This window comes from Chanodichthys erythropterus, chromosome 24, assembly GCF_024489055.1.
Source record: "Chanodichthys erythropterus isolate Z2021 chromosome 24, ASM2448905v1, whole genome shotgun sequence".
Lineage (NCBI taxonomy): Eukaryota > Metazoa > Chordata > Actinopteri > Cypriniformes > Xenocyprididae > Chanodichthys > Chanodichthys erythropterus.
Window position 1 is genome coordinate 29,539,694 of NC_090244.1, and position 22,781 is coordinate 29,562,474.

General features: G+C 38.4%; 1 long non-coding RNA gene, 1 pseudogene and 1 gene segment (V, D, J or C); 1 reads left to right on the forward strand and 2 right to left on the reverse strand.

Annotated features, from left to right (window-relative positions):
• The window catches only part of LOC137014841 (transmembrane emp24 domain-containing protein 6-like), a 124,614-nt pseudogene extending 103,089 nt beyond the window's left edge, over window positions 1-21,525 (forward strand).
• On the reverse strand, window positions 9,213-12,133 carry LOC137014578 (uncharacterized). The gene is made up of 5 exons (XR_010893866.1): window positions 12,066-12,133; window positions 11,306-11,438; window positions 11,042-11,147; window positions 10,627-10,739; window positions 9,213-10,055 (listed from the first exon to the last, which is right to left on the reverse strand). It is a non-coding gene; the product is annotated as an uncharacterized lncRNA (long non-coding RNA).
• A 143-nt stretch (window positions 21,526-21,668) lies between the features above and the next one.
• On the reverse strand, window positions 21,669-22,653 carry LOC137015411 (Ig kappa chain V region K29-213-like). The segment is given in 2 exon segments: window positions 21,669-22,444; window positions 22,531-22,653. Coding segments are annotated over 2 exon segments (381 nt in total).
• Between the last annotated feature and the right edge of the window lie 128 nt (window positions 22,654-22,781).

Sequence of the window (22,781 nt, forward strand, 5' to 3'; positions counted from 1 at the left end):
GGTGGTGTTGTGGGCGGAGCTTTCCTCCCAGCCCTCGAGCTCCACAAGCACTCCCACGATGTCAGATGATGTTACCGGCTCGCGCACCTGGTCAGACCCTTGCTGTGAGGTTGGCTCCGGGGCGATGGTACTGTCCGATCCTTTCCTCGGTCCTGGCTCATCCATCGCGGTGGGCTGGCCTCCTCGGTCTGCAGTGGGCTCGTGAAACATCTCCGTTGTGACGTTCGTCGATGGTGGCTGACTGGCTTCTGGCAGTGGAGTGGGGCTGGCGGCGAAGTCATCCTCCACGGGGCCGACGGTGACAGGTGAGTCATTACTCACCAGCACCCACTCCACGAGTGCGGCGAAGTTCTTCCGAGGACCGCTCCCTGGGAGGCGTGCTCAGGACCGCTCACTTAGGCTGTAGAGATAAAGTACACGGAGCGTGCAGTCAGGATAGTGTGTACGGCATGCCAGCTCCAAAAACTCCAGGGTGTGAGCCTCCAGGGAGCGGTCCCTCTGCTCCAGGCGAAGAATGGCGACATCAGGGTCCATGACGAAAAACAAAGGGGAAAAACAAACAAAAAGAAAATCACCGCAAAAAACTGTTTTGGTCCGGTATTCTGTTACGGTTGCTGGTATACAAAGCACACGACGAGGAGATAAAGTGAATATAAGTCTTTACTTGTGGAGAAACAGGAATCCAAAGGAACATACACCAACTTAACACAAACGATACCAGACAACACAAGACTAGAAACACAGGGTATATATACAAGGGACTAACAAAGGAACTAAACTAGGTGACAGGATAATTAACAAGGCACAGGTGAATCAAATGAACTAATTAACAGATCGGGGAAACTAGGTCACAGGGGCAGACAGAGACATGACATGTAACAATACCATTAATCGTACACAGCATGTATGAAAAAGTTACCTGAGAGAGAGATGGAGATAGACAGAGTGAAAGAGAGAGAGAGAGAGAGAGAGAGAGGTTGAACAGATCTTTATTACTTTAAACACAATATTTACAACAACATTGTTACCAGTTTCATTTTACCTCAACCAATTAAAAAATAAAAAATAACAACCCATCATCAACAACACATAAAACCTCATTAATACCCCAAATTTCTAAAAAACTCTCAACATCATTAATCAAATTATAATATGAAAATTCAATTTTTATCCTCCCTTTTACCATGCTGTACCAATCAAATAATTTAATAAACACACGTTTCCTCTATCTACCACTTTATATTTAAGTCCCCCAATAAAAACTTTGTGGGAAAAATCTTCACCAAAACCCTTAAACCAAGCATCAAGCAACCTAAAAAGACCTCCGAGTCTCAAACATCTTAAGAACAAATGTTCTAAAGTTTCTTCATTACTACAAAACCTTATATTTAAAGAACCTACTTTTAAGCTCTCCATAAAGAGGTTAAAATATAAAGTGGACAGAGACAGAAGGAAAAAGAGAGAACATGTTATAAGGGTCACCCAGTGTATTTTAACCATTACTTTTTAAAAATAGACGGCCCTTTATTTTTCCTCAGCTTCGTAACAAGTTTCTTCAATCTAAACCTATTCTGTTTGCTCAATGCATCATAACTCACTGTGCGCTGTAGTACTTTCACTGAAACAACAAACTTTTCCACATCTGGGAAAAAATCTTTCACCTCAACCACTTTACCAAAAGTTATGTCCAAGAAATCATTAATCTCATCCAAAGAATACATATCCAAAATATTGAGACCCGATCTCAGAAATATCTGAGAGCACATCATCATCCCTTATTTCTTCTTCTCTAACCATCTCTAACCATCTCAGGACAACTCAACTCCTCCTAACCACTTCATTCATCTGAACCTCACTATCCTTACATGTTTTTGATCCAAGACTTCCCTCCGTTTCTACAGTTTTTTCAAAAACCTTTTTTTTCCCTGTCCTACACTACTACATGATGCGCCATCATTTCCCCCACTTTCTTTTCTTTCATTTAGAGTTATTTGCTCTCCATTAGATTCGTTTCTGGCCTCTGAATCAACAGTAAAATTCACATCGGGAGCCATTTGTTCCCCATTCGAGTCGTCTCTAGCTGGTTTCTAGAGTGCCCAAGAAAAGCCAAGAATCAAAAGAGCCCAGAAAAAAAGCAGAGCATAAAAGAGACAGAGCAACAATTACATTCATCTTTTATCCCTTCCTTGACCATGTGACTGAAACCCAAATGTGAGACATTCAAACTGACCAATCAGAGGATTAAAACTTTCCCCACTGTACTAAAGGTGTGACCATTTGTAGACCCCAATGTACACATATCTTGGCCTACAGGCCTTGATCACGATCAGCACATTTGTGTCTTCCAAATGGCCCTTGTAGCAAGAGAGAGAGGGGCCTGAAACAGTAAAACAAATGTCTTTGTTCATTTAAAATATCTTTAGATATGTCCAATTCTACAAATATCATTAATATTAACTGATTATTAATATATTCTAAAATAACTAACATCAAAGTACTATAATAAAAGTTTTAAACTGCAAAAGTAACAAATATAAAAAAATAAAATAAAATAAAATTAAAAAAAATCAATCAATCAATAATCTCAGCAGGTTTTCATCAGATGTGCTTCAGTAATTTCCACAGTCGCTTTGGGATCATGCAGGTTTTCCTGAACTTTGGTGTGTATTAAGAGGGACAAGAGAACATCGAGAAACAAAAGGAAGAAGAGAAGAAAAGAAAGAAGAGGATATGAAGCAGATGAACAGTTCATTGTCCTCCATTGAGGTAATAAACAACAAACACATCCTTACTGTAATGTGATTTGCTCTTAATTATTATAACCTCATTGTAGAACTTTCCAGTAGGTGTCACTATTATTTTACATATGCATATCATTAGTGATAGATGTTATTATTATGTTCTGGGGTATTTGAAGAAATAAGTATTTATATTTACCATCTCATTCTAAATGTGAGCACATTTATGTTATATTTCATCTGTGTTAATCTTACTAGGTTACAGATATGTTTTATTATCGTTCCTAGTCACCAGATTATGTATATGTATATGCGTAGTTAGTCAGTGCGCAGGCGCCGCCTATGTTCATTTTCATTCTGTTGCTGGATCAGGACTGGTACGCTTGCCGGTGAGTGTCTGTAAACTGGCATTGCTAGTAATTCAGATTAAGAATTAATATCTTATGATTGTATAATTTCACTAGTTAATTCTGATGTTTTTTTGTTTTGTTTTTTTGTGTGTGTTTCATTGTAGGTTTACAACCTAGCAATCGAACTAACTGATTAGTTAAGTGACAAGCTAAAACGTCACACATAACTAGCTTGTGGATGATTATTGTGCATTTGTACACAATAAAGGCTCGAGTTGTATCCACCGTGCTTGTCCTAAAACCCTTCCAGTGGGGAGTTTAGTGAGCTATACCAGATAGCTTATTAAAAAACTGGACAGTTGTAAACCGCCGTCGGAGCCGTGCTAGAGAATTTACGGACACCAAGCGGAGGAGAAGCCATCATTGATGACCGACGTCGGGACCGGAGACACGTATTCTGAGAAAGAAGCGGCCGTTAACAACACCATTTCAACGGAGGAGCCAAAGCTAAGAGCTAATGGGGCCATTAAAGTGCTGAATAACTTCTACAACCGTGAGTACGACTGTGTGAATAATAATAACTGCGGGGCTAATAACGCAGCTACCAGACGTAACAGCTGAGTCGAATCTTTTGAACCGAATCTTTCTGAACGAGTCTTTCGAGTCGATTCTTTTGAACAAGTCTTTCAAACGATTATTTTTGCCAAAAAAGTGATTTTAGTGATTCTGATCACTGAAAAGAGGAAAAAAGAGACAGAAATGGCGGATGACAAACCAGATTTAGAGAGTTTAAAGCGGAAACGCTCAAATGCTCAACGAGTCTTTACAACAAGAATAAACCACCTTGAAGTTAGTGCTGGCCGTTTACATGAAGTTGAGTTGTCAGAAGAGTTAGTGAAATTAAAGGATGATTATGATAAACTCCTTGATGTCAGTAATGAGTATGTTGACGCATTGAGCCAGTTAGACCCTACAGGTGACAACAGTGAGTCACGCGACACTCTGGCAAGGAGGGATGCCAGTGAGCAAAAATTCCTTGAAACCGAGAGCATGATCATGGAAATGCTGTGGTCTAAGTATGCCGAGCCAGACATAGACACTCTTGTAACACAGTTCAAGTCTGCTTTTGGTCGAGCTGAGGCACTCGGCACAAGTAAAGTGCCATGGACGCAGCAAAGGTTCAAAAGTGGTAAACTGGATAGGAAACTCCATGAACTCAGGGAGGCTGTTTACAATTGGAGAGATTATCGGCCATATGGAAGAGACAAATGGATGCTCTTTTTATCATTGAGAGAGGATAAAGAGCAACTGATGGATGAGTGGACATACAGACATGAGAATGAGGTTATGAAGAGGAACAGTACAGAACTAAAAGGCGATGAGGAGGCAGAGGATGAAGATGAGAGAGGCGATGACGTGGGTCGGTGGGCATGTCATAACAGGTACCGACAGCCTTACAGCTGCAAGTAGCATTACCTTTACCCAACCAGTAACCCTTGCTATTACTACTCCACCTGTTAACAGTCAGCCTGCTGTTGTCAATCCGCCCATTGAGGGGCAGGGAACTGTATATGTTACAAGCTGTCTTTCATCAACCCAGTCTCATATGAAAACGTATCCTGACTACGTTGGTCCAAAGTGCAAAACGTAGAGGAGTTACAATAATGGCCCTTAAATTGTATGACTGTTACATTTTTTTTTTGCCTATTGTTTTGCGTCCAAGTCACGTGACTTTAGAGAGCCCGGCCGTGAGAACAAAAAACATGGCGGACATTTCTCTACTTTTTAGTGAAAAAAAACAATATTTTGAGTTAGTTTCTGCATAAAAATAAGTTTTGATTACATTTTTAGCGACAAGTATATATTCTATTTTCATAATATTCACTCAGTGAATGTACATAATCACTCGCTTGCGCGTTGTTGCAAAGATTTTTCAGATCTCGCCAGAATAATGTGAAACTGCTACGTTTTGGTTGCTATGAACAATATTTTATTTTCTGCATCAAAATAAGGTTTGATTACATTTTAAGCAAAAAATATATATTATTTATTTTCATAATATTCACTCAGTGAATGTACATAATCACTCGCTTGCGCGTTGTTGCAAAGATTTTTCTGATCTCGCCAGAATAATGTGAAACTGCTACGTTTTGGTTGCTATGAACAATATTTTATTTTCTGCATCAAAATAAGGTTTGATTACATTTTAAGCAAAAAATATATATTATTTATTTTCATAATATTCACTCAGTGAATGTACATAATCACTCGCTTGCGCGTTGTTGCAAAGATTTATCTGATCTCGCCAGAATAATGTGAAACTGCTACGTTTTGGTTGCTATGGACAATATTTTGAGTTAGTTTCTGCATAAAAATAAGGTTTGATTACATTTTTAGCCAGAAATATATATTCTATTTTCATAATATTCACTCAGTGAATGTCAACCCGTTCTCACTCCTGACCGTTCTCACGCTGAAGAAGTCTCCTTCAGAACACATCGCGATATTTGGCATCAGTTCGCGTGTGCTGGATGTTGGTAAGTAGTCGTAAATACGCTGTTCTAATGTTTGATATAATGTCTTTTCTGTTTGCAGATATTAATCAGATTAACGTTAGCTCCCTCATGTTCAGTCACTGCATTATATCTGTCACCTCCGCTGAGGTTTTGCTTTTCATTGCTTTCTATATTAAATACTAAACTAGGGTGATTAAACACTGTCACGTGACGTGCAATATATTGCACAATATATATAACATATTCAAATCAGGTTCAAAGTAGTACAAGTGTAGTTTCAAAATGGTATTTGTTGTAGAAGCACGGTAAAAAACAACACTTACCATGCTTTTTACCACAGTATTGGTCGTTTTAATGTGATTTTTGTTGTAAATACAGAGTAACCACAACACTTATCATGCTTTTAATGCCTAATAATGTTAAATCCCAAAACTGTAAGATCAATAAGAACTTCTTTCCTATATATATTTATATATAAACCTATATATTATAAATAATGATATTTTCTTTTCTCTTGTTTTAGCTGAAAAGACAAAAAGGGCCTTTCGGAAATGGATGGAGACAGAAAGCTGCAAAGGCAAATAATTGCAATGGTATGTATGTGTTGCTTTTAACCCTTTATCAAACATTTTATCAAGCAATTGTTAAATAGTCTCACAGTAAATTAAAATTAAAGTCAAATCCTGTACATATTTATCACCTTATTTGTAAATCAGTTGTGCCCCTTCTTGGACAGTTGGACGTCCCACACATAAAAGTTTATATTAATTCCATTGAATTCTTTAAAATGATTACAGATTGGGCCCAAAATGTTCCAATGATACATGATGTCTCTCCGCACCTCATAACTACCTCTGTTTGCAAGAGTGGAAATTATCATTTGACTTGTCACATGACATCAGATATTCAATTATTTTGTCATGATCATTTACACTGCTGATAATGTCCTGCTTGCATGTGAAACATGTTATTTATTTATTTTTATTTTTTATTTTTTAAAATATGAATATAGCTTGCTATACTTTTAATCATGGAAATGCCCACACATCAGTGAACTTATTACATAAATGCATTTAACATTTAATTGTGCAACACTCTTTACAGAAGGAAATCCTACGGTTATGTATGAACTCACAACATCATCATCAAGTGCTGTGCTGGGCACATTGGGTAACAAGTGTCCTCCAACGTATCCAATCTGTGACCACATTCTCCACATCTTCCCATGGGACACCGACATTCTTCAGGCCTTCGTTTCCATGTCTTCCCCTGCATTCTCCTGGTGGTGTCCACTTCATATCTGTCTTTGGGTGTTGTTGTTTGGTCATGCTTAGGGTGTGTCCAGGGAGGTGCACCCTTCACTCTGTCACAGTTTTTAAAAGTCTTCACGTGGACTCCTCCTTATGATCTCCTTGAAACGTGCAGAACCAATATTGAAAATAGTAATTTATCTTTTTCCATATTCTTGCCTTTATCAAAGAAGCACCAGTGCTCATCCGGAGTTTTGGTAAAAGTTCTAGTAATGCTGCGACTATAGTCAAATATGTATTTCTGCATGTGTGTATAGCAGGTGTTTGTCCGAACAATTGAAGTTAGTGAGAGTGTTCAGGAAAACCCTCTGAGAACAATCAATATTTATTTAATTCTGTTTGGTGCTGATATAGAGTATTACAGAAATGACACATTGACATTCTGGACATTATTCTGTGAGTTTGTTACCTCTTCATTTAGATGGACTTGAAAATGTCTTGCATTTTGTTTCATTAAACCTTTTATTACAGTGTCACTATAGTAAATGTCCACCTTAACTACATCTATGGTATCATTATATCAGTACCTGGATAATGTAAATGTAACATACCCTGTAACATACCCATGAATGTATTTTATAGAAGCATTTTATTGCTGAAAATATTTAACATTTATAAAATGCATTAACTATTTGAATTTGCCTTTCATTTAGTTACAGTAAAAGTGAACAATAAACACAATATTGTATTGTATTAAAGTTGAGAATGTAAAATGTTATTTTTTTCCCCCCTATTCTTTAAAGAAACATATTTTCACATGGAATTTTATCTCATCTCTTGGTTTGTAAAAATAATACTTCATCATATCGATTTGTGTAGTTATATTTCACTATAATAGATTGCCTCTGTAACTGGATATATTTTTTTCTCACAATTAACTGATTTTTATACTGTTGTGCAGTAGTTTGGGGACTACATTTGTCTTTGACACTAAATATTGGAATGTGATTACAAAATCGAGTACATTCATTATGCTTTTATTTATATTTATTTTAATTCCAAGAGTTCAAATGGTGAAGAATGGTATAAATAAGTGATTAAATGTATACCTTTAATATACTACATATCTACTGTAAATGTTAGAAGCACTTTAGTAGATGCAATTATATCTCTTTCAAATATATTTATGCATCAGTTTAAAACACAAAGGAGTCTTTCGTTGTAAAATGTGATTTTTATTATATTTAATTAGATTAATTATATATTTAAGGAATCTTTCTCGTCAGCCGGAACCGAAGGAGATCTGTCGTCATTTACCATAAATGGACAAGTAAGCGTGACGCATCTGTTCAGCTGTGTTGTGATTGGCTGTGACTCTATCGCAGAACTCGCTGTGATTGGACTACCTTTCAACCCATATAAAACGGCGCTTTATCTTACAAAGTTTGTTTTAGTGTGAATATTACGTTACTCATACATTAAGTTAACTATAAAGTGTTTCCATGTTGTGAGAAATTACTCCTTTACCGAGATCCCAACCCTAACCCTAGCTTCTCAATGAACTACAGCGCCATGTTTCCCGTTCATTGATAGAATGACAGAGACATATGGGTAATGTAGTTTAAAACGTTTAGTAAAGAAATGATAAATGTTAAAATAATAAGATCTTTAATGGACAACTCGATATCTAAATATGTTTATTGTGCAAACATTTATTACATATATGAGGGACAGGCTGAAATTTAATATTTTACTGTAATCACTAATTAAAAAACCTTTATGCCAGCTTTCCATGTATGTCTGAAAACTGTGCCCAACATTATTTAGTAATCATAGCATAAGCAGTTGTCCTGTTGATTTTCTCTTTGATACGCTAACCGGACTTTGAGTTACAGCCATTTGAAATGTGCATTTTTTTGCTCTTCCAGGGGCCGGTACTGGCCCCTTGGGGGTGGAAGGGCATTAAAATCTACACGGGTGTGTACTCCTCATCATGGATAACAAACTTTGTTGAATCACATTTAAATATTGGAGTATTTTATCATTTCCTCATTTTCCATTCTAACATCATGCTTGTATAGGTTTTTGATGGGTATTGTGAGACCATCTGATGAAATATGGAAATATTATAACAAAATGTTGTAATACAATAATAATAATAATAATTGATTAATTGAATAGTAGTTGATTATTTCTTTGCTTTTTTTTGTATGAACACCAATAAATATAATGGATGAACCCACAACAACTTGCCATTATCCAGCTGCCAGTGTTGGCAGTAAACTAAAAACTATTTATATTTACACTTCACTATTACTGTTACACAAGGATAATGCACTATTCAGTAAAATAAGAAACTGTGCCAAAATGTCATTATCACCCCCTCTTCTTGCTCCTCACATGCCTGACATCAGTAATGTCCAGCTGTCATTTTGAATGCAGTAGTAGATGTACCAGAATGATCAACATCGATCTTCTTCAGCTCTGCTTGAAGTGTTTGTATCAGTATAACCCACTGCAGCCTCTCTTTATTCACATTCCTTCCCTTTATTTATCTGGAAACTGCCATCCTTGTCACAACATGAAAGTATATGCAACTTTTGGTGCATTGTTGTCCCAAATATCATGAATTAGATCGAAAATATTTATGTAATATATATTTATGTATTAATAAGTAAAACAATCATGGAAATTATATGTCATTTTTTTAAATTATGAAATAAACTCAGCTTAGTTAAATTGTATTTACTCTACCAAACACCACGTTCACCATAATTTATTACACAACACTTTATTGGAGGATACAGCATAAGGTTGAAATTTGCATAAAGACAAATGAGATTCAAGATAAATAAAAACGTGTCTTCAAAAATACGTTAACGTCATAATAATCCATTCACAGACTTTACTCCTATTGCACAAATGAGCGCCACAGAATCCCATCCAGTCAACTATGATCCAGAAAACAGATTTGATATTGAGTTTAAAATAAAATTCATTATCACAGCTGAACTGGGTTCTTGCTCTTCCCTGTACATGTCTCTATCATGTTCATGTTCTTCTTCTTCTAAACAGTTTGTTCAGTTGTACTCTACAGTACAACTGATGACCAGAAGATGTGATCACTGATGTGCTGTAGCTTTTTCTCAACCAGAGGAAGAAGTCTTAACATCCCATTGTCAGGCGTTCTTCAGTCCTGGTCTAAAAGTAAAACAAAAAAACACACAATTCAAGTTAAGTAGTTTAATGGACAGCCAGGTCAGCTTATGTTCTGCATGATTTAAACAGTGGTGGGCTACTCTGGCCCTCAGCGTCCACGGTCCTGCAGATTTAGCCTCAACCTCAAACCCAACTGCCTATAACTGTCTATAAGTACACCTGAAGACTTTGGTTAAAATTTTCAGGTGTGCTCAATTATGGTTGGAGGTAAACTCTCCACCTCAAAAAGGAGACAGCAAAAGGGCTAGAGTTGCCTGTTCCTGATTTAACTTTACAAAACAGCAGTACATAATATAATGCAGCACAGACTGTAAGCTAAGTACTGAACAAAAACTGTTTTACCCATATTAACAGCAACCTGTTTTAAAAGATCTTTTAGAAAGGCATGCTCTCTTTTGAGCCTTGATTTCTTTCAGGACAACATACTCTTCTGTTTCTTGTTTCAAGAGCATAATTTGGTCAAAAACCAAGTGATAACCTGTACAATGTAAAATTGTTAAAATACTGCAATAAAAACTTTAAGGCAAGAATTAAGAATAGGCACAGGACTTACCGTACTCATGAAGAAGCCATGGCCATGCATAGTTTCTGCCTCTTGTGTTCCTCCGTAGCTGCACATCAGTCGTTTTTCCTCTAGGATCTTCTGTTAGTGACTTCACTTGCTATCTGTTTTAAAACACAAATACAATGTTTTAGGTCTGTGCAGTATAAGGCCTTATTTCAAGCCAAAAAAACTAGGTATTACACATAATTTAAAGAACATTTACTATTTAATTCCTATTATACTATATTATATTATATTAACTCATTATCTTCCAAAGCTTCCCTGTCTGCTTTTATCTAAAAAAAACAAACAAACAAACAAACAAAAAAAAAAACAGAAGGAACAGTTTTTAAGAACTTTTTAAGAACTTAATAGTCTTAATTCTGTACTACATATTACAGCGTTGCCTCAACACAAGACATACCAATGGACTTCTGTCTTCTTTGGGCATGAGATGGTCATGTTCCTTCCTCACCCTAAACAAAGGACTTCGATGAGCTTGCTTTGATATAAGGACTGGTCTTCCTTCTCTGCACAGAAAAACAAGAAAGTCTCTACTTACTCTGTGTGCAATTACTCTTGTTCTTAAAACATACAAATTGAGACAGTTATAAATAAGTTAATTTACCATACCATCCAGGAGAGCATTTGATGAGTAAATACTGATTTAAATATCTAGAAACTTTACCTGGAAAGGGCTGATCACGGCAGGTTTGCAGCGACTCACTAGTAGCTCTTGTGAGGGTCGGCTCTTAAAAGAGCTGTTGAGTTTGATGTTGTAGAGATCCTAAAAAGAAGGACTAAGTAATCTGCAAGTAATCCTGCAAGACAGAAAGGAAGGTAAATTTATTACATCACATTCAAGTTGTCAATTTACACATAACTGTAGGATTTCCTTCTGTAAAGAGTGTTGCATAATTAAATGTTAAATGCATTTATGTAATAAGTTCACTGATATGTGGGCATTTCCATGATTAAACATATGTCTTTAATAGCAAGCTATATTTATATTTAAAAGAATAAATAAAAAAATAACATGTTTCACATGCAAGCAGGACATTATCAGCAGTGTAACTGATTAGATATTGAATAGACATCAGATATTCAATTATTTTGATTATGACAAAATAATTGAATATCTGATGTCATGTGACAAGTCAAATGATAATTTCCACTCTTGCAAACAGAGGTAGTTATGAGGTGCGGAGAGACATCATGTATCATTGGAACATTTTGGGCCCAATCTGTAATCATTTTAAAGAATTCAATGGAATTAATATAAACTTTTATGTGTGGGACGTCCAACTGTCCAAGAAGGGGCACAACTGATTTACAAATAAGGTGATAAATATGTACAGGATTTGACTTTAATTTTAATTTACTGTGAGACTATTTAACAAATGCTTGATAAAATGTTTGATAAAGGGTTAAAAGCAACACACACATACCATTGCAATTATTTGCCTTTGCAGCTTTCTGTCTCCATCCATTTCCGAAAGGCCCTTTTTGTCTTTTCAGCTAAAACAAGAGAAAAGAAAATATCATTATTTATAATATATAGGTTTATATATAAATATATATAGGAAAGAAGTTCTTATTGATCTTACAGTTTTGGGATTTAACATTATTAGGCATTAAAAGCATGATAAGTGTTGTGGTTACTCTGTATTTACAACAAAAATCACATTAAAACGACCAATACTGTGGTAAAAAGCATGGTAAGTGTTGTTTTTTACCGTGCTTCTACAACAAATACCATTTTGAAACTACACTTGTACTACTTTGAACCTGATTTGAATATGTTATATATATTGTGCAATATATTGCACGTCACGTGACAGTGTTTAATCACCCTAGTTTAGTATTTAATATAGAAAGCAATGAAAAGCAAAACCTCAGCGGAGGTGACAGATATAATGCAGTGACTGAACATGAGGGAGCTAACGTTAATCTGATTAATATCTGCAAACAGAAAAGACATTATATCAAACATTAGAACAGCGTATTTACGACTACTTACCAACATCCAGCACACGCGAACTGATGCCAAATATCGCGATGTGTTCTGAAGGAGACTTCTTCAGCGTGAGAACGGTCAGGAGTGAGAACGGGTTGACATTCACTGAGTGAATATTATGAAAATAGAATATATATTTCTCGCTAAAAATGTAATCAAACCTTATTTTTATGCAGAAACTAACTCAAAATATTGTTCATAGCAACCAAAACGTAGCAGTTTCACATTATTCTGGCGAGATCAGATAAATCTTTGCAACAACGCGCAAGCGAGTGATTATGTACATTCACTGAATGAATATTATGAAAATAAATAATATATATTTTTTGCTTAAAATGTAATCAAACCTTATTTTGATGCAGAAAATAAAATATTGTTCATAGCAACCAAAACGTAGCAGTTTCACATTATTCTGGCGAGATCAGAAAAATCTTTGCAACAACGCGCAAGCGAGTGATTATGTACATTCACTGAGTGAATATTATGAAAATAGAATATATATTTCTCGCTAAAAATGTAATCAAACCTTATTTTTATGCAGAAACTAACTCAAAATATTGTCCATAGCAACCAAAACGTAGCAGTTTCACATTATTCTGGCGAGATCTGAAAAATCTTTGCAACAACGCGCAAGCGAGTGATTATGTACATTCACTGAGTGAATATTATGAAAATAAATAATATATATTTTTTGCTTAAAATGTAATCAAACCTTATTTTGATGCAGAAAATAAAATATTGTTCATAGCAACCAAAACGTAGCAGTTTCACATTATTCTGGCGAGATCAGATAAATCTTTGCAACAACGCGCAAGCGAGTGATTATGTACATTCACTGAATGAATATTATGAAAATAAATAATATATATTTTTTGCTTAAAATGTAATCAAACCTTATTTTGATGCAGAAAATAAAATATTGTTCATAGCAACCAAAACGTAGCAGTTTCACATTATTCTGGCGAGATCAGATAAATCTTTGCAACAACGCGCAAGCGAGTGATTATGTACATTCACTGAATGAATATTATGAAAATAAATAATATATATTTTTTGCTTAAAATGTAATCAAACCTTATTTTGATGCAGAAAATAAAATATTGTTCATAGCAACCAAAACGTAGCAGTTTCACATTATTCTGGCGAGATCAGAAAAATCTTTGCAACAACGCGCAAGCGAGTGATTATGTACATTCACTGAGTGAATATTATGAAAATAGAATATATATTTCTCGCTAAAAATGTAATCAAACCTTATTTTTATGCAGAAACTAACTCAAAATATTGTCCATAGCAACCAAAACGTAGCAGTTTCACATTATTCTGGCGAGATCTGAAAAATCTTTGCAACAACGCGCAAGCGAGTGATTATGTACATTCACTGAGTGAATATTATGAAAATAGAATATATATTTCTCGCTAAAAATGTAATCAAAACTTATTTTTATGCAGAAACTAACTCAAAATATTGTTTTTTCACTAAAAAGTAGAGAAACGTCCGCCATGTTTTTTTGTTTTCACGGCCGGGCTCTCTAAAGTCACGTGACTTGGACGCAAAACAATAGGCAAAAAAAAATGTAACAGTCATACAATTTAAGGGCCATTATTGTAACCCCTCTACGTTTTGCACTTTGGACCAACGTAGTCAGGATACGTTTTCATATGAGACTGGGTTGCTTTCATTCATGTCTACAGACAGAGCAGGCATCTCTACCTCTGCTGCTCAAGGTTCTTCAGTCACTAGTCAACCTCAAAGCAGGTATGTTGCAGCTACCGCACACAATACCCCCCAACAAACGTCACAGCCCATTCTACAGTCAAGAAGGTCTGATAGTGGACTTGGTGTCAGTTTTGCCCTACCTCCAACTCTTGCCAGCACGCCACAACTGTTAAGCAATCGTGCTGCTCCGCCTGTCAATCTCAGCATGGGACAAAGTAGTAGCATGCCATATAGTAGCCCTGGTTCGTACGCCGGTGGGGATAACAGCTATCAGTGGGCCCGACCAAAAATAAGGCTCACTCCCATAAGCTTACCTAAATTATCCGGGGACAGGAGGGATTATTGGCATTGGAAGGCTGAATGGGAGAGTATCCAGGCGCAAGCGGAGCCTACGGGGTCAAGGGAATGCAAGAAACTTCACTTACTAGACAGTATAAGTGAGTCTGTGAAAAGTGAACTCAGGCTGTTGCGCTGCAGAGATGCAAACGATATCTTCAGGGAATTGGAGAGCCGTTATGGTGACAAAGCACAAACGGCCGAAGAGATCGTGTTGGAGCTTCAATCACGACCTGCTGTAAAGAACCATCAGCCACGAGAGACATTAGAGTTGATTCTAGCAGTGGAGAGGGCGGTATTGGACCTCACAGACCTGGGGTGTGAAGACGCTGTACGGAATCAGCTGGTGATTCGGTGTTTGGAGAGTAAACTCCCTGAAGTTATGAAGAGAGAATGGCTCATGTGTGTGAGAAACCCTGTGAATGACGTCCATCCTGGAAACCGTTTCGACAGGCTCTTGATGTTCCTGGAAGACCAAAAGTCGTTGCTTGTGAGGTTGGAGCAGTTGCTACCCAGCAAACCATGGCCTGCTAATGCTCCTGGGAGATCAAGCCACTGGGAGAAACCAGGTGACAGGTTCAGAGAGAAGAAGTCGTTCAATAAGACTTCAGCAAGTGAAGTCAAAAGGGACTCCAAGCAGTTACCATGTGCCGTGTGTGGTGATGGAGATCACGGTGGTAAACTGTTTCGTTGTAAAACTTTCAGAAAAGCCAATCTGTCAGAGAAGAAAGCTCAACTGAAAAAAGTAAAAGCATGTACAAAGTGTTTGGATGTTCACGGAGTCGAGAGTGACTGCACTCCAAAGTTTCTCTGTCGTAAAGAAGAATGTAAGAAAGGCAGCACTCCAGCGGACCACCACTATTTCCTTTGCCCTAAAGCATCAACAAAGAAGGACGCTGCTAGGAGGGAAAACAAAGCAGAGGAAAAGAGGGGAACTCGAGGTCCGACAGAGGAGCAAGAAGCTGTGTTCGCCGAGTTAGGACTGACTCCCCACCAGTTGGAGGCTGTCCGCAGAGCCTGTACTAACAAGGCAAAGTCGACAGAAACCACGAAGTTACCCCAGTTCTCTGATATGAAGGAGGAAAGAAGGGTCATCGAGGAAGACTCCTATGTCGATGATCTCCTCACGTCCCACAATTACCCAAACCGTCTAGACAAGATTCAAGAGGGAGTGGAGAAGATACTGATAGCAGGAGGCTTCTACCTCAAGCCGTGGATCCGGTCTGGTCAAAGTGGAAGGAGAGTCAGGACAGAGTCCATGCCAGTGACACTGGCGTTGCCCAACCAGTTAAGGGAGGAAGATAACAAAGCCCTGGGGGTTGGTTACCTCATGCAAGAGGACAAACTCTTTGTGATGGTCTCTATCAACTTCTCCAGTAGGAAGAAGAAGATGAGAACTGAGATTGACCTCACTGAAGAAGAAGTGAAAGCAAAAACGCCAAACCCACTTACTCCTCGTGTTCTACTGAGCCAAATCGCTGGTCTGTATGACCCGATCGGTTTGGTAACTCCTGTAAAACAGAAAGGAGTAATCCTTGTGAGAAGAGCCTTCCAGGAAGCTGGATAGCTTACTAAAGATACCTGGGATGAACCTCTCTCTGACGACCTCAGAAGAAAGGCAATTGAACTGTTCAAGGAGTACGCTCGTCTGAGTAGCATCAAGTTCTACAGAAGCCTCACGACTTCTGGCTGGAAGGGTAGACCCTGGGGAATCACGTTTTCTGACGGGAGCTGTGAGTCCTATGGTGCAGTGCTGTACTTGCGATGGGAGACGTCAGATGTTGTGGTCACTCGGCTGGTAGAGTCAAAGGCCAAGTTAACTCCTCTCAACCAGAAAGGTGATGCCGTCAAGGCTGAGGTGTGTGGAGCTGTCTTTGCCACACGTCTGAAAGGATATGTTTTGAAGCATGGACGATTGGACATGGAGAAGTGGCATCATTTCATTGACAGTCAGACGGTGCTTGGAGCCATCCAGAGAGATAGTTACGGGTTCCAGACATTCTTTGCGAACCAAATCGGGGAGATTCAGAAGGCTGGAGCTGTAACTGACTGGTGGTGGATACCGGGCGAGGTCAACGTCGCTGATCTAGTCACGAGAGGGTGCTCTCCTGAACTGCTGGGTGAGAATTCTGTGTGGCAGAAAGGTCTCGAGTTTCTGTCTGGTCCGGTCGAGGGTTGGCCCATAAAGTCCGCCTCGGAAGTGGCAGCTGATGCTAGAGAGGTAGTGAGTAGACTCCATAAAAAGGCCTTTTCAGCAGTCCTTACCAGAATTCAAGCCAAGAAACTGTTAAATCCTGGCAGTCCTGGTGGTTAAGATCCAATAGTCACAGATGGAGTAAGCGGGGCTCCAGTGTCCTCCGAAAATGGGATGGAATTGACCTTAACTGAGACTAAGGAGAAGAAGATTCTGTGGGGAGCCGCGCTCATAGACCAAGTGGATCCAACAAGGTGCAGTTCTCTTACTAGACTTTGTGGAGTAGTTGGTTATGTCCGCAGAGCTGTAAAGAAGTGGTTGGCCCGTGTAGGCAGGGCCTCCAAGCCAGCAAAGTGGGAGGCAGTATTGACAGTAAAGGAACGCAAAGCTGCATTCGAAGACCTGTGCTTAGCCGCCCAGAATGGAGTTATGTTTCCTGTGACAACACTAAACAGACTCGTTGTCAGTAAGGATGAGGCTTCAGGGCTCCTGAGATGTCATGGTAGAGTCCAGGCTTTGACTCAGGGAGAGATTGGTGTACCCTTGGTTCCCTACAAGGCGTGGATCAGCACTCTTCTCGTGAGAGAGGCCCATGAAACTAACCACGAAGGGGTTACTGGCACACTCCTCCATGTGAGGTCTAAAGCATGGGTAGTGATGGGTTCAAGGATTGCCAGAAATGTTGTTGATTCTTGTATGCATTGTCGGAAGATCAAGGCAAGAATGTGTAAACAGGTGATAAGTGAACTTCCCCTTGAACGAACTAAACCAGCCGCACCATTCGAGTTTACGACGTTAGACCTTTTCGGTCCTTATGTTGTTAAAGATACTGTAAGACGAAGAGCGGAGATGAAAGTCTGGGGCGTGGTGTTCAGCTGTATGGCTTCGAGAGCAGTACATGCTGACATTGTGGAAGATGTGTCGACGGAAGGATTCCTGAAAGCATACCAGCGCTTCACAGCTCTCAGGGGTCACCCAAGAAAGCTCTGGTCGGACCAAGGGACCAACTTTGTGGGTGCCAGACCTGTGTTACAGGAGCTTTATGAGTTCCTAAGTAACATCGACAAGGATCAGATCCAGAAGAAGGCAATAGTTGGAGGAACTGACTGGACGTGGGTGTTTCACCCGGCGGACTCTCCCCATTGAAATGGAGCAGCCGAGGCAGCAGTTGGTGTACTTAAGGCGAGACACGGCAGGTGAAAACATCGTTTTTTTCATGCAGTGGTCAATTTTGAGATTTTGGGCCAGTTTGCTCCCATAACATGTAAGCTTTCATGTCAAAATAAAAAATATGTCAACATTACACATTAAGGTGGTTATTTCATTATATTTTATCAACTTGCGCCTTTGGATTTCTATCGGAAATCACCAAAAGTTAGCATTCTAACGCAAGCTCCCGTGCCGTCTCCATTCACAGAAATATGTCATGCCTCGTATCATTGTAAAGCTCTCAGTCTCATTAACAGCGCTGTCTAATCCAAATATGGACATTTCCTTTGTAGAAATAACCAACCGAAACAGCCGAAAACCACATCTGATTGATCGATGTGAATTTCCGACTACGTGATTGGTTCTCAGGCGTCACGCTTCATTGTTTATTCTGCGCCTGAGAGAAAATGCCGACAACACCGAAATCAAAATACGGCAACAGCTGTCACTTGCAAGAGCTAGTAAAATGAAAGTAAACAACAGATTAGACGATGAAACCCCATCAGCGAGTGTCTCATCGCGTAACCTATTGTTTGGAAAGGGAAAGAGTGTGTTGGAGGGATTGGAAATGACAGCCGCACCACACAGGAATGGCTCATAATTCACGTCACACGATTGTATGAATTAGGCATGTGTTTGTGTTGTCCTAACTGTGCTGGATCAGGGCTGAAAATTAACATCGATCCACAGAATCATGGGTTCTGTAGTAGTGTGTTGCTGGAGTGTAGTCTGTGTGAGAGAGATAGGTAGCCTACTGCAGAAGTTTGCAGTTTTTGTGACTGCTGTTATGTGTGTTTGTTATGGTAGTTCTCTTCAGCTTAAGGCTATTGCTATTAATAATTTATTCATTTATCAATTTCCATGTGTTTTAAATATTACATAATACTGATATTAATAAACTGAATATATATTTTGTTTGTAGGTCGGAGGTTTCAATAGAAATAAATGAACTTATACAATATAAAAACTTTAAAGGCCGTTTTCTCAAAATGAGTTTTTTCTCACACTCAGAGTCAGATATATCCACTTCAGTAGCACCTACCAGCACCAACTTTTCCAGACTTATACTTAACTATATTCTGAAGGCTTTTACAGAGGGATTTGTTGATATATCATTCCTATCCTGAATTATAGGTCATTTTACTAAAAAAAAAAAACATGGCGAAAATAGGTTTTTTAAGGCTATTGTCAGTATTCTCTAATTTACTAAAGCACAAAATAAGATATCCAGAATCCCTTCTGTAAAAAGCCCTTTCATCTAATATGTCAACAAATATAACCAAAAATTTTAAACCTGGACCATTCCAATTTTCAGATTTTGTTTTTGGAAATGTATGCAAATGAGCATATATTTAAGTATATAAGGCCTCATTTGCATATTAAAACATACATTTACACAAAATTTGTAATACATTTTTTTCTTATGTTTATGCCAGTAATAAACTGGAGAAGTTTCACAGTGATATCTATTAATTAAAAAAAAAAAATCCCTATTCACCTGTAGTGTCTCGCCTTAAGAGAGCTTTAAGTAGTGTTGGCAAGGAATGTAATCTGACAGCACTGGAATTCCAGACCCTTCTATACCTGGCTGCTAATCTGTCAAATGAGAGACCTATTGGTGCCAGAGCTCAGGTACAAGATGAGACTGTGGAAGTAATCACTCCCAACTCACTTCTGCTCGGTCGTGCAGGTCCCAATGGGGACTCCCGAGGTTTTGAGTATCCAACTTACCCTGTCGTGCGTCTGAGGACAATCCAGATTGAGGCTGATAAATTCTGGAAGCGATGGAGCCTGCTGGCAGGTCCAAACCTCTACATCCGCCAGAAGTGGCACGCGCCTGCTAGAAATGTTGCAGTGGGTGATCTGGTATGGTTAGCTGATCAGAACGCACTGAGGGGCCAGTTCAGGCTGGGTCGAGTCGTGGAGGTGTGTCCTGATGCGAGGGGTGTAGTACGAGATGTGAGAGTGGCAACATGTCGAAGTTGTCCAGTTTCCGGCAGACAGTTCAAGAGAAACCGAGGTGAGGAGAACTATCCCTCCACCATCCTCCACAGGGATGTTAGGAGGTTGGTGGTTCTGCTTCCAGTGGAGGAGCAGTAAAGAATCCCCACCATGGTGTGTTTCGGTGAAGGATCGAAACTTTCCCCACTACCATCTTCCCCGAGGCTGGTAGTGTGTTTCGGTAAAGGAGGTCGTAATATTATCAAGGACAATGTGTGTTGTTTTGGACATTAAAACTACCATGAAGATAGTTATTCATGTTGTAACATGATACGTTCATATTCAAGTATGCAATGTTATTTGCATGGTCATGGATATAATTTCATATCTAGAAGTGAATTGTTTGGTTATGGTGGCCTACTTGGATTCTAGAATCAGTAGACCAAGTGGGAGGTGTAGAACTTTCCAGTAGGTGTCGCTATTATTTTACATATGCATATCATTAGTGATAGATGTTATTATTATGTTCTGGGGTATTTGAAGAAATAAGTATTTATATTTACCATCTCATTCTAAATGTGAGCACATTTATGTTATATTTCATCTGTGTTAATCTTACTAGGTTACAGATATGTTTTATTATCGTTCCTAGTCACCAGATTATGTATATGTATATGCGTAGTTAGTCAGTGCGCAGGCGCCGCCTATGTTCATTTTCATTCTGTTGTTGGATCAGGACTGGTACGCTTGCCGGTGAGTGTCTGTAAACTGGCATTGCTAGTAATTCAGATTAAGAATTAATATCTTATGATTGTATAATTTCACTAGTTAATTCTGATGTTTTGTTTTGTTTTGTTTTTTTGTGTGTGTTTCATTGTAGGTTTACAACCTAGCAATCGAACTAACTGATTAGTTAAGTGACAAGCTAAAACGTCACACATAACTAGCTTGTGGATGATTATTGTGCATTTGTACACAATAAAGGCTCGAGTTGTATCCGCCGTGCTTGTCCTAAAACCCTTTCAGTGGGGAGTTTAGTGAGCTATACCAGATAGCTTATTAAAAAACTGGACACTCATTGCCTATATTTTGTTCTTTTTGACAGAAAAAAAAGAGATTTCTTGTATTCCACACACACACACACACATATATATATATATATATATATATATATATATATATATATATATATATATATATATATATATTTTTTTTTTTTTTTTCCTGCCACCCAACTGAATAAACTTGACCTGCACACAGCAGAGCAGCATCAGACTGCAGAAGTTTGTCTTCCTCATGTGGCGTCACTACAACTACGAGCGAATGAGACGAGGAGCTGATTTCTACCTGCTTCAGTCCAACTCCACTTATGTGAACATCTGGACTGCTGTTCAGAGTCTCGTCATCATCACCGCTGGATACCTGCAGCTCTGCTTCCTCAAGAGGCTCTTCAAGAGCAAACCAGCAGAGGGCGACAAACCCCGCTGTTAACAAACTCTAGACCTGCCACTGTTTCACCTCCATTTATAACCTGATCTTCAGTAATTATTGTGATCGTGAGTAATTATGTGTCATACACGGCTGTTTGTTCAACATCAGATTTTTTTACTGATAGTGAAGGAAATAGAGGAAAGTCAAAGTAAATATCAGAATATTTATGCAGCATTTACAATTAAGCTGTGTGGAAAAAAGTATAAAAATATAATTCATTTGTGTGTTTAAAATATTTGGAGAAATTAGCCTTGGCAGAACCGAGGAGGAGGCATTTTATTCCAAAAATACTAAAAATGTAATTAACATGACAGCAATATTAAACTTTTATTATATCACTATAATACTGTAGTGAAAGTTTCCAGGGACGAGCTTCTCCAGATTTTAGTCCAGTTTAGTAAGTGATATAAGATTGTATGTTACATGTTTATTAAATAAATCGTAATAAATAAATAATGTCTTGCTCTGAAAGGTGTGATAAAACATTGTGTTGTTTGTGTTCCTCCATCAGCAGCTGCAGTATCTCTCAGCTGTATCAGTGCATCACTGTGACGTCTGACTGACCGAGGTTTTTGTACCACTCTTTATCACTGTGTGAACACTCCAGCACCGTGTAAACTCTGACAGTAATAATCTCCTGTATCTTCAGTCTGGACTCCACTGATGGTCAGAGTGAAATCACTGCCAGATCCACTGCCACTGAATCTAGATGGAGTTCCAGTATTACGGATTGATGCTGCATATATGAGGAGTTTAGGAGCTTCTCCAGGTTTCTGCTGGTACCAGGCCATACAAGTATATGAACCTGGACAGCCATCATACACTGCTGTGTTTGTTTTGCAGTTTATAGTCACTGATTCACCAATCTGAACCGTTTTTACAGAAGGAGTTTGAGTCACAGTCACCTGTCCACTGAAACCTGATAGAAACAGCAGAATATTTGGATAAGATTAACTGATGATGATGTTATTATATTTTAGCATGACATTTTATTGAAACATTTACCTTGAATACAGACAGACAGAGTCCAGATGAAGAAGGTGATTGTGTTCATTGTTGTTCTTTTGTCTTGTGTGATGATGAAGATTGTGTTCTGTTCTGCTCTCAGTCATGAAGTGTTAAACTCACAGCACTATAAACACTCTCAGAGCACTGAAGCATGTGTCACAATGCAAACAAGTGGGCAGGATTTACAACAGACAAACTAATATACACTAGATTTACAGAATGATCATTTACATTCTGACTGTCTTACA